Genomic DNA, 12,394 nt, shown 5'->3' with positions numbered 1-12,394 from the left:
GACACAGTGTTTTCGGTGGCTTCACCACCACGAACCCTTCGAACTGGAAGGAAGTGCCTGCAGGAACTGACAGTGACGTCAGTGTCCTCAGAACGTTGAGGGTGAATTTTATTATATAGGATTCTAAAAATTGTTGTACTATTGGCAATATCATTAATATAATTAAAAGGAAGTGAGGTGAATCAAACACATTGAGACCTATTTACCAAAGTGCACTGAACAGTTAATATGTGGATTAGCACATGTTAACTTATTCCGCACAAGTGCACTAGGTGTTACTGTGATGGCATGGCAGTTAGCACATGCTAATGTGTGTGTTAACAGCATGTTGTGTTTGGGGGGGGGGGTGGAGGATCCAGCAGCCATTTTGACTGAGTTGTTGGCATGGGCAGGAGCAAGTGGGGATCACTCCTGTTCTTGCTAGTCACTACACCACCAACAAAATGGTAGGCCAGGGTAGAGGGGGAAAAGGGAGGGAGGCTGGGTGGACAGCACAGTTTAAGTTTTAGCCAAAAATGCACCAGTATTTTCGGCCAGTACCGAAAGTAGGCTGAATACCAATTATGAGCCATTTTTGACTCTGAAACCAAAATTCGGTTGATCTCTATCTGGGGATGACTCCTGCTGTCTCACAGATAACTCTGAAGAATTCAGTCTGGTTAGCTTTCCATTCCATCCCTCGCCAGCTAGAGCCTGTAGGTTCACCTAATAAATTAGCCTTGTAGAGGGGGTTAAAAAATAGGAAAGACAATATAGTAATTTCTTCTGTACAGACTTTATGGTGTGTTCTGTAACTGCAATTAATTTTTCTTTTGTACTTTGTATAACATTACCAAGGAAATGTGATTGTGTTGTAGTTCTGTGCATTGAGGGTCTTGTCTTCAGTTTAATACTTATTTAGATTCATATTGCTGCCTTTTTTTTTCCTATCAGAGGAGGCCATTCGTCTCCGTGAAGAGGCATCAGTGATTGACTCAAAAAAGGAGGAAATTCACAAAGCAGTATCCCGTGTGGAGGAGCTTGAGGTGACTGAGAATTTTTAGCAGCTATCGTTATACAGACTTTTTCTATCCTGTTCATGTCGGCTCTCTACATCCTTTGCTACTGGCCAGACTGGGGATAATTTTACAAGGAGCTGCCTAGTTTTAGGCCCCAAAACATTCCTAAATAGTGGAATTTTGATAATTTATGCATATAAGTAGGTGCTTACGTGTATAAATGCCTATTATAAAATCCTGACCTGCATAAAAGTATGTATGTTGTGTACTATCACTGTAGGCATGCACATAGACATGGGCTATGTGAGCAAATATGCATGTTAGTTATAGGATATGATAACTGATGCATGTAAATGACTGCACCTACGTTTTGCAAGTTCTAGGATTGATGTAAGTGATCACATTTTAAATTGAGGCACATTTTTGGCCACTTAACGCTAGTATTTCATAATGGAAAGTAGGTGCCTTCTGTTCTTTATAAAATGAGTGTGTTTTGGCTGCCCAGTTATAAAATTGCAGTGGAATGTGCACTGTGTGATAACTACTGCTACTACTATTAAACATTTCTGTAGCACCACAAAATGTATGCATAACTATACAGTAACACAAGGCAGCTTGCCATGTGAAGATGTACATCAAGAAAGTGTATGCTGCAGCCTTTCATTACTCTGGGGTCCTTTGCTTTCATAGGTTGTTATCGCATGTTACAGCCATAACAGAGCTTGATACATATATACATAGTAACATAGTAGATGATGGCAGAAAAAGACCTGCACGGTCCATCCAGTCTGCCCAACAAGATAACTCATATGTGCTAATTTTTGTGTATACCCTACTTTGATTTGTACCTGTGTTCTTCAGGGCACAGACCGTATAAGTCTGCCCAGCACTATCCCCGCCTCCCAACCACCAGCCCCGCCTCCCAACCACCGGCTCTGGCACAGACCGTATAAGTCTGCCCAGCACTATCCCCGCCTTCCAACCACCAGCCCTGCCTCCCAACCACCGGCTCTGGCACAGACCGTATAAGTCTGCCCAGCACTATCCCCGCCTCCCAACCACCAGCCCCGCCTCCCAACCACCGGCTCTGGCACAGACCGTATAAGTCTGCCCAGCACTATCCCCGCCTCCCAACCACCAGCCCCGCCTCCCGATCTTGACTTAAGCTCCTGAGGATCCATTCCTTCTGCACAGGATTCCTTTATGCTTATCCCACGCATGTTTGAATTCTGTTACCGTTTTCATTTCCACCACCTCCCGCTGGATAGCATTCCAAGCATCCACTACTTTCTCCGTGAAAAAATACTTCCTAACAATTTTCTTGAGTCTGCCCCCCTTCAATCTCATTTCATGTCCTCTCGTTCTACCACCTTCCCATCTCCGGAAAAGGTTCGTTTGCGGATTAATACCTTTCAAATATTTGAACGTCTGTATCATATCACCCCTGCTTCTCCTTTCCTCCAGAGTATACATGTTTAGTTCAGAAAGTCTCTCATACGTCTTGTAACGCAAATCCCATACCATTCTCGTAGCTTTTCTTTGCACCACTTCAATTCTTTTTACATTCTTAACAAGATACAGCCTCCAAAACTGAACACAATACTCCAGGTGGGGCCTCACCAACGACTTATACAGGGGCATCAACACCCCCTTTCTTCTGCTGGTCACACCTTTCTCTATACAGCCTAACAACCTTCTAGCTACGGCCACCGCCTTGTCACACTGTTTCGTCGCCTTCAAATCCTCAGATACTATCACCCCAAGATCCCTCTCTCCGTTCGTACCAATCAGACTCTCCCCGCCTAACACATACGTCTCCCGTGGATTTCTATTCCCGAAGTGCATCACTTTGCATTTCTTCGCATTGAATTTTAATTGCCAAACCTTAGACCATTCTTCTAGCTTCCTCAGATCCTTTTTCATGTTTTCCACTCCCTCCAGGGTGTCCACTCTGTTACAGATCTTAGTATCATCCGCAAATAGGCAAACTTTACCTTCTAACTCTTTGGCAATGTCACTCACAAATATATTGAACAGAATCGGCCTCAGCACCGATCCCTGAGGCATTCCACTACTCACCTTTCCCTCCTCCGAGCGAATTCCATTCACCACTACCCTCTGGTGTCTGTCCGTCAACCAGTTCCTAATCCAGTTCACCACTTCGGGTCCTATCTTCAGCCCATCCAGTTTATTTAAGAGCTTCCTGTGGGGAACCGTGTCAAAAGCTTTGCTGAAATCTAAGTAGATTACGTCCATAGCTCGTCCCTGATTCAATTCTCCTGTCACCCAATCAAAGAACTCAATGAGATTTGGATAGACTGGAGTGGGCTTCGATGGCAACTCAAGTAGCTGGATTCTGAGGACAGTGCCGGGCAGATTTCTACAGTCTATGTCCCAGAAATACCAAAGAAAGACAAAGATCAAATGTTTTATAGCACATTCATTGTTGATTTAATCATGAATGATAATTGACTGTTGAGCAGACTGGATGGACTGTTCAGGTATTTATCTGCTGTCATTTACTGTGTTACTGTTCTCTACTAATTGTTTGAATGTTTTGTACCTGCAGTTGGAACTGAACTCAGCCAATGCCCAAGTGTCTGTACTTACCAGACAAAACCAGTTACTCACAGAAAACCTGAAGGAAACCAAAGACTATCCCCAGTTAAAGGCTGAGAAGCTGGAGCTTCAGACACAGATAAAGTTTCTCAGGCAGCAATTGGAGGAAAGTCACAAAGAACTACAGCAGCTTAGAGATAGTGAGTGGATATTTAACACAGTGAATATCTTCACCTCTCCATGCTTAATGAAACTGTGTGTTGGTATCATAGTAAAACCTGTTAATTTTTTATTTATTTATTGTTGCTGAACATTAGTTCACCTCTTTATGATTAGTACACAAGACAAGCACTATAGACAGTCTATTGAGAGTCTTTATGGGAAGGATTGTTTTTTTATGGCTGATTGTGTACTTGATTAGTTTTGATTGATTGTGAAAACAAAGGAAAATAGAGCTCAATTCAACATTCTTTTCAACCAGAAAATTAACCTAAAAAGAAGGAAATATAATGCTTTTATTGAAGTTTATATTATATATTAGATGAGTAGGGGAAACACTCACAAAATGTTGAATGCTTCAATGGTATATGAGCTCCTAGCTTGATACTTTCAAGATGGGGGTGAATGTCCCAGGATAACAGTGTGTCAGTGTCTTGGAGAAAGTTAAAAGCCTTCTTCCCTTTATAAAAAAAAAAAAAAAAAGGCCCAGAGAAGGAATGGGGGAGATCAAACATCAAAGCTGTTCCGTAGCTCATAAAATGTTCTCATTGTATTTGAAGTTGTAGCCAGTTTTAATTGTAACAAAAAGGTTCTTTGAATTGATGAATGTTTTTTGGCTTTATTTAAATTGTAGAGCTGTCTTATCCAACAGCTGAGCAGATAGCCCTTCAGGCAGAGTTACGAAGAGCAGAAAATGGTAGAAAATTTGACCAAGATGAGTTTAAAACACACAAAGAATTGCTGGAGAAACAATTACAAAATGAGGTACATCTCGTTTGGTTTTATGAGACTGAAGTGATGATCACTTTTTCTTCTTTTTCCCTAGCAGCAGACATTTAAGATTTTGAGACTGATGAGCTGTAGTTATTTTTATTTTATGTTTTGTGAAACATGGCCACAAAGTTACTTTTGCACTCTTGTTTTTTATAAATTTATTGTATGACACTTACATGTTTTAGCGGTAGTCTGCGCTTTCTAACCATGTATTAAGGGCATAACACCCTTTAGTAAAAGGGCCCCTTGGTTATTTAAACAGAAAATGGCAATTTAGAACTACATAGTTTAAAGTTGTTTTTTTTAAAGGTACTGTTTTATGGTATGCTGTGGGTTATTATGTTGGAGTGTAAATTGTTAGTGAGAGATGACTCCCACTGTGTAAATTGGGGGATTTTATGAGTTGGGATGTTGAGTATTATAAATAATGTTGGGGTTTTACAGGGAAGCAATTCATATATTTGATTATATGAATAAATCTATGAAAATTTAAAACCACCTGACCACTCCCTCCCAAATATGGACATTAGTGAGCTATTGTGTGTAATTGTGCATCACAGCATTTAACTAAGGTTGCATTTAAATAAACTACCACATACAGGCTTATTTTCGAAAGGGAAGGATGCCCATCTTTCGACACAAATCGGAAGATGGGCGTCCTTCTCACAGGGTCGTCCAAATCGGCATAATCGAAAGCTGATTTTGGACGTCCCTAACTGCTTTCCGTCGCAGGGACGGCCAAAGTTCCCGGGGGCGTGTCGGAGGCATAGCGAAGGCGGGACTTGGGCTTGCCTAACACATGGATGTCCTCGATCCATAATGAAAAGAAAAAGGGCATCCCTGACGAGCACTTGGACGACTTTACCTAGTCCTGTTTTTCTTACGACCAAGGCACAAAAAGGTGCCCGAACTGACCAGATGACCACCAGAGAGAATCGGGGATGATCTCTTGCTCCCACAATGGTCACTAACCCCCTCCCACCCTCAAACAAAATCTTTAAAAATATTTTGTGCCAGCCTCAAATGTCATACTCAGGTCCATCGCAGCAGTATGCAGGTCCCTGGAACAGTTTTAGTGGGTGCAGTGCACTTCAGGCAGGCGGACCCAGGCCCATCCCCCCCACCTGTTACACGTGGTGGTAAATGTGAGCCCTTCAAAACCCACCACCAACCCACTGTACCCACATCTAGGTGCCCCCCTTCACCCGTGAGGGCTATGGTAGTGGTGTACATTGGTGGGTAGTGGGTTTTGGGGGGCTCAGCACACAAGGTAAGGGAGCTATGTACCTGGGAGCAATTTGTGAAGGCCACTGCAGTGCCCCCTAGGGTGCCCGGTTGGTGTCCTGGCATGTGAGGGGGACCAGTGCACTACGAATGCTGGCTCCTCCCACGACCAAAGGGCTTTGATTTGGTCGTTTCTGAGATGAGCGTCCTTGGTTTCCATTATCGCCAAAAATCAGAAACGACCAAGTCTAGGGATGACCATCTCCTTTAGATTGTAAGCTCCTTTGAGCAGGGACTGTCCTTTTTTGTTATAGTGTACAGCGCTGCGTAACCCTAGTAGCGCTTTAGAAATGTTAAGAAATGTAAGAAAAGGACGAACTAAATTTCAGGATTTGGGTGTCCCCAACCATATTATCGAAACGAAAGATGGACGTCCATCTTGTTTCGATAATACGGGTTTCCCCGCCCCTCCATCAGGACGTTTTGCGAGGACATCCTCAGCAAAACTTGGGCGTCCCTTTCGATTATGCCTCTCATAGTGGACCAACTGTGGAAAGATTACAAGAGAGCTGCACCTTTTTTGTGAAATTATTTTACAAAAGTGACTGCATTATATTGTCCAAAAATGCTATCATTTTTGTCCTTTAACATGCAAAGTCTCTTTTACAAAAACAATTTTGTCTTTTAGTCCATCATCCATTTTTTTAGAATAACCAACCCTTGGACTCCTGGAAGGACTGAGTTTACTTGAATTTTAAAAATAAAGCCATGTAAGACGTGTGCAGACAAGCCCTGAAGTTCATGTAGTGGCCTCTGTTACACTGTTGGTTTAAAACATGACAGCCTGGTTTGAATGTTCATATGGCCATTAATATCTCGATTCAGTGGAAGATCCTAATTTTGGTCCTTGTGAGCTGCCATCAGGCTTATCAAAATGAGTAAATGAATCTAATTCACAAGTCAATTCAGACGTAATTCATGTGGCTATCCTGTAGCCTGACCTGTTGAGGCTCCTTGCCTGCCTGTATTTTACAGGAAGTAGATGTAGATGGACTACATGACATGACTCCTATCTAGTGTCTAGGACAGCATGTTCAGGCCTGAGTGTGAAGGGCTGACTTACTCTTTTTGCAGGGGTGAGAACTTTGTAGGCATTCATGTCATTTGACTTTATTAGAGCTGCCTGCTGCTGATAGTAGGGATTGGAAGAAACAGTACATAGAAAGAAAACAAAGAGATGAAATTGACAAGAGAAATAGGTAAGGGCTTTATTCTCATTCTGTCTTCCTTCTCTTTTAAAGGCTGACCGCTGTGCAAAACTGACATCCCAGTTGTTAAACTGTGAAGATACAACCAGAAGGCTAAACGGGCAGGTTGAAGAGTTGAAACTACAGCTGCAACAAACACAACTGGGTTTGTACTTTTTTTTATTTTTTTATTTTTACACAATTTGTTATAAAGCTTTTCACAATCATAAGAAGTGGTTGGAAAGAAGTTAAATGTGTTTTGCCTCCTTTCCATACTTTCTTGGCTCTGAGATTAGCGTGTGAGCTGAAAATACTTCCTGAGCAAATAATGTGCGTCAATAGACTCATCAGATGAGGAAAAAGTGGCATGTGAAATGTTTGTTGCAGATAACGTTTTGGCTGGTTTCATTGGATGACATGCTTATGTTCTGATTAGACCTTGCAAGTCAATAAATACAACCCTCCATGAATCCCCTAATCTGAGTTTATGGCAATATAGAAGCCCCTGTGGGGTGGTCTCCTTAGGAAGGTTCACTGGTCTGGGGAGATATACAGATCTGGATCCAAAATGTCTGGTGAGATTTTGGTATTGTGTGTGGTTTTTTTCTTTACATTTTTATTTTGCGTAGACCTATGTTTTTCATTTCTGAGAATGTTTGTTTCTTATTGCTTAGGTTTTTTTTTAATTGTTTAAAAGTTGAAAGGTGCTTCTGGCATGATTTGCAGTTTGAATTTACTGATTCTTTTGTGTTTTAATTCAAATCCAAAATAATGAGAAAAAATTTGTTATATAAAAGATTACTACAAATTTCTCTGGTGTGACGTGCATTAATCATAATTTCATCACATGATCATTAAAACTCAGCCACTCTGTCTGCATTTTTCTTTAAATTCCTTTCTCTCTCTTTTCCTTGTGTGACTCTCCTGCTTGTGCAGCTCTAGAGAATGAAGTTTATCGCAACCCCAAGCCTTCCCTGGTTGATCGTTCTCTCCTTGCCTTATCTGCAGACAGTGTAGTGCCTCATGATGTTCATGTAGATGGAGCTCTCTTGAGGCCTTTGTCTGATTACTTTGAAGCAGGTGGTGGCTCGAGCACCAGATATCGCCAGCCTGTCGGGAAAGTCAGCAGCTCACCCGACTCAGATATTGAATTTGTAGCCATGACTAAGATGAGGATCAAAGAACTCGAAAAAGAGGCAGCATACTTGGAAGAGGCCTACCGGAACTATCAGAAAAGACTCACTCATTCTGCTGTTAGAAGCAGCCCCCAAGTAAGGACTCGGTCTCCACCATCTCTCTCTACTGCCCTCAGCCGAATTCCATGTACTTCTCATCAGAAGGTTACCTTCAGAGAGCACATTATACCACAACAGCCAAAAATGATGGGACGGGCATTCAGTGAGATAAACATACATGGCACTGATCTGATCGCTGATAGCATTCCAGTGCAGAGTTATGTCTCTTCTCCCAGACGTCTTTCCTCTACGCCTCTTTCCCAAGTGGATAGAATGTCCAGAAACAGGATCGTTTCCGAAGGTAAGCTCAGAATATGAAAACCATCATGAAAAGGAAAGGATGGGGCCAAAGGTGGCCAAAATGATTGTGCTTCTAAACCCTACTTTGTTGATGATGCATTGTTTTACAGTTACTGATCATGATAATACCAGCTCAACAAATCAGGTCAGAAAATTGGAAAAAAGACATTTTGGCTTGTTTGGGGAAAATTTGTCAGTTCCCTCCTGCCCCCACCAATTTATTAAGCTAATATTTTTACAGTGGTATTCATTAAAACCCACTTGTGGGCAGATCCCTGGATTTAGATTGAGGTATATGATCACAGTTGTTTAGCCCATGTATTTTCCAAGCCATGTTTTCCTATTTGGCTTTGAAAACATGGTTGTAACATTTGCCAGTGCCCACTCTACACCTCCTGGTTGTACTGCATTGAGCTAGAAAAGTAAAAAGCCCTATATTTTAAATGCTACCCCTTTATCCCCAGATTAGATGTTTCAGACAGTAAAGAAAAGGTCAGCTTGGATAAGTCCGTCAGGCAGTCCACCTGCTGCTAAAGTGGTAGCAGAACAATTGTAGATGAAAGCATAGAGCAGCTCAGAAGCAAGGAGTAGAACGGAAGGCAATGACCAGCAGGATAAGTATGTCATCATAAATTGGTGGCCTCATCTGACAAAGCCTGATGTAAGGAAAAGTTTCCCTTAGCTTAGAAGCTTATGGAGCTTTTGACTCGGATTGCACATGTGTAGCATTTCCCCACTACACCGCCACACAGCCCTCCTCAGTTCTTTGTTTCCACAGAGGCCGTAAGTTGCATCTCACACTCTTTATGGCTCAGTTGTGAAGTTGCATCTCACACTCTTTATGGCTCAGTTGTGAGTACTTTTCTTCTATTTTCATGTGGATCAGTATATGAGAGACATTTTGGGCAAAATAGAATTCATAGATTCTCTCCAAGAGAAATCTGAGGAGCCTGTGAAGTCTATTTTGCCCTAAATCTTTCATAAGTACTGACCCATGAATTGCTGGTATGAAGCTATGAGCATCCCTTCTTAGGGAGTGCCAAGGAGCGGGTTCTTGTTATTTAGCTCTCTAAGAGACTGGATTCAACTACCACTGAATGATGTGATGCATGCTGGGGTTTTTTTTCTCCTAATCCAGGCCCTTTAGGACTCAGGGAAGGGGAGATTGTAATTTATAAAGCATTTCCTATGGGTAAGGCATGTTTTACACACAGAAAAGGACTTTTATAAAATTACCCACTGGTGTGCATGTGTAAAAAGCAAGTGCACATAAAGTTAGCGTCTACTTTTACATGTCCACAAGGGTGAACATTTTTGCACACTTAGGATTACAAAATAGCCTTAGGAGTCATTTTACTAAAGGGTGTTAAGTCCTTAATGAACATTTAGCACACAATAACAGGCTACCGCAGAACGCGTTAGAGCAATTTGCAGCCTTTGGTCTGTTTGTGTGCGCTACCTCATGCGTTATCGAATTAAAAAAAATTTTTTTTTTAGGATTATATTTTGGAGGGGGTGTGCCATGGGCCGAGAGCGAGCGTTCCCACATTATCCAGCTAGTGCATTATGATTACCGTATGCTAACCAGATAATGCAGAGTTAATGCAGGAGCACTTAGCGCCTCCTAAATAGGAGGTGGTAAGTGCACCCATTTTAATTCTTTGCAGGTACTGCTTGCTAATGGAAGTGTTATTTATTTATTTATTTATTTAATTCATTTATTTATTTAGATTTTGCTCACACCTTTTTCAGTAGTAGCTCAAGGTGAGTTACATTCAGGTACTCTGGATATTTCTCTGTCCCAGGAGGGCTCACAATCTAAGTTTGTACCTGAGGCAGTGGAGGGTTAAGTGATTTGCCCAAGATCACAAGGAGCAGCAGCGGGATTTGAACCAGCCACCTCTGGATTGCAAGACCTGTGCTCTAACCACTAGGCCATCCTCCTGCAATTCACATAACAGAAAAAGCCCTAAAAAATGCTACATTCAATCTGGGTTTAGCACGTGGGAAAGTCCCACATTAAGCCCAGATTTTACTGCAGCTTAGTAAACCTTAGGGAGGGAAGTTATCAAGCTGCGTTAGGGCTTTAAGTCATGTTATTTGCCCCTTAATATGATTTAAAGAGCCCTAAGTCAACCTGACTTGCAGTGTTTAGTTTGCCACCAGTGAACTTTTCAGAGTGCAGAATTACACAACTCTGGTATCTGAGGGCCATAGACAGACGTCAACTTTAGGATATCCATAATGAATATTCATTGAAGTTTTACAAGCTTGGTCCAGCAGTGTAGCTAGACCTTCAATTTTTGGAGGGGTGAGGGGTGGCCCTTCCCCAGCTCTTTGTGCCCCCCAATGACCCCCCCCCCCCCCAAATTCTTGAGGCTGTTGGTGGGCATCCCTAATCCCCATCAACCAAAAATGTCTTCCACCGGTTGCTTGGCAGTCGGCTGTACTTTCTATAGGTTGCTGCCACCTCCCCCCCCCCCCCCCCCCCCCCATGTATGCTCAGTTTCACAAAAACTGAGCATGCATGGGAAGGAGGGGCAGCAGTGATGCTGACTACCAGGCCACTGGTGGAGGACCTCTTCGACTGGTGGGGTTTGGAGGTCCCTGCCAGCCATAGCTGCAGATTGTGCTGCAATTTTGGGGGGAGGGGCTTGAGCCCAAAGTGATGGGCGAGACCCCCCCTCCCCATGGCTACGCCACTGGCTTAGTCTAAGAATGTGGAGAAAATGAGTATTTTAACCCAGAAGCCTAGATCAGTGTGTTCCCTAAAAGATCAGAGTGGAGCGCCCCTATTCTAGAGCTTGGGAGAAGTGCCATCTGACCAGGAGTACGGCAGGTTGAATGACCTATCTGTGATTTATTCAAATGCTGTCATCCAGGAGTAGCATTGCTGTGGAATTACCATTTCTTTCTGATCAGTCTGGCAACTGCGAAACTATCTCTGTACAGAACAGAACCATTCTCATTTCCTCTGCTTGATCATTGTCAATGGAATGGAAGCACAGTGTTCATTCCTATTCCGTACCATGGTCTTTAACACATAGTCCTCATATTTAAGCAACAAAAATTCCACACGAAGTTGGAAGCTCCTGCCAGTTACTCGTTATCTTCTTGAGTTAATCTAAAACATAGTTTTGAGCTAAAATTGATGTACTCTCTAAATCCATTTGCTTGTACACTTGCAAATTTTCTTTTTGATAATATAACACATTGCCAGCTTGTTTCTTGAAGGATGTTTCTCTATAATGTTCATCTTTATCCAACAAACAGAAAGCACACAGTACACATTTGTTTATAAATGGATTTTTCTTTTTTATTTCTCTCTCCTTTATAGATAAGAGCGGGTCATATCTTTGCTCTCCCCACCACAGTCCCCGTTGTCTGTCTCCCATTCAGAAGCCAGAACATCTTTCTTCTGCTGTGCCTGCTCCCAGCACCCTAGTTCCTGAAGTCCCAATCGTCAATAGACATACGACTAGGTAAAAATTACAATTTTGTTATAAAGTAGAACAAGTTTATGTTAAAATACCCATTTGATAGTTGAAGTCCTGGTATATGTGAGGTCTACAGATTTATTGTTCCAGTTGCTTTCTGACGTCAGGCTTCATATCTGCTTAGTGTACTGGTTAAAATCACTTCTGCTACATATTGACACTAGAAGACAAAGTTCAGAGTGTTCCTTGCTATTTTCAACTGTAGAATATATTTGTACAGGGGCAGATTTTATTTAGTTAGACCGGTTTAGACCATAATTTAAATCACTAGTCAGGAAAGAGGCTGTATGTGATTTAAATCACTAATCAGAAAGATTTTGCACTGATAAATCTACTAGTGT

General features: G+C 42.1%; 1 protein-coding gene across 5 annotated transcripts in view; it reads left to right on the top strand.

Moving 5' to 3' along the window:
- Nucleotides 1-12,394, top strand: part of OFD1 (OFD1 centriole and centriolar satellite protein) — a 136,260-nt gene that overhangs the window by 42,265 nt on the left and 81,601 nt on the right. For 2 of the 5 annotated variants that reach the window (XM_030201580.1, XM_030201579.1), the window contains exons 12-17: nt 934-1,025; nt 3,568-3,757; nt 4,411-4,541; nt 7,076-7,187; nt 7,958-8,557; nt 11,894-12,038. In XM_030201580.1, the coding sequence (XP_030057440.1) occupies nt 934-1,025; nt 3,568-3,757; nt 4,411-4,541; nt 7,076-7,187; nt 7,958-8,557; nt 11,894-12,038 (1,270 nt within the window). The remainder of the gene's footprint in view (nt 1-933; nt 1,026-3,567; nt 3,758-4,410; nt 4,542-7,075; nt 7,188-7,957; nt 8,558-11,893; nt 12,039-12,394) is intronic. The other 3 variants (XM_030201582.1, XM_030201581.1, XM_030201583.1) reach the window with 3 other exon arrangements.

This window comes from Microcaecilia unicolor, chromosome 4, assembly GCF_901765095.1.
Source record: "Microcaecilia unicolor chromosome 4, aMicUni1.1, whole genome shotgun sequence".
Taxonomy (NCBI): Eukaryota; Metazoa; Chordata; class Amphibia; order Gymnophiona; family Siphonopidae; genus Microcaecilia; species Microcaecilia unicolor.
The sequence above is the reverse complement of the archived record's forward strand: the minus strand, read 5'-3'. Positions and strand labels throughout refer to the sequence as shown.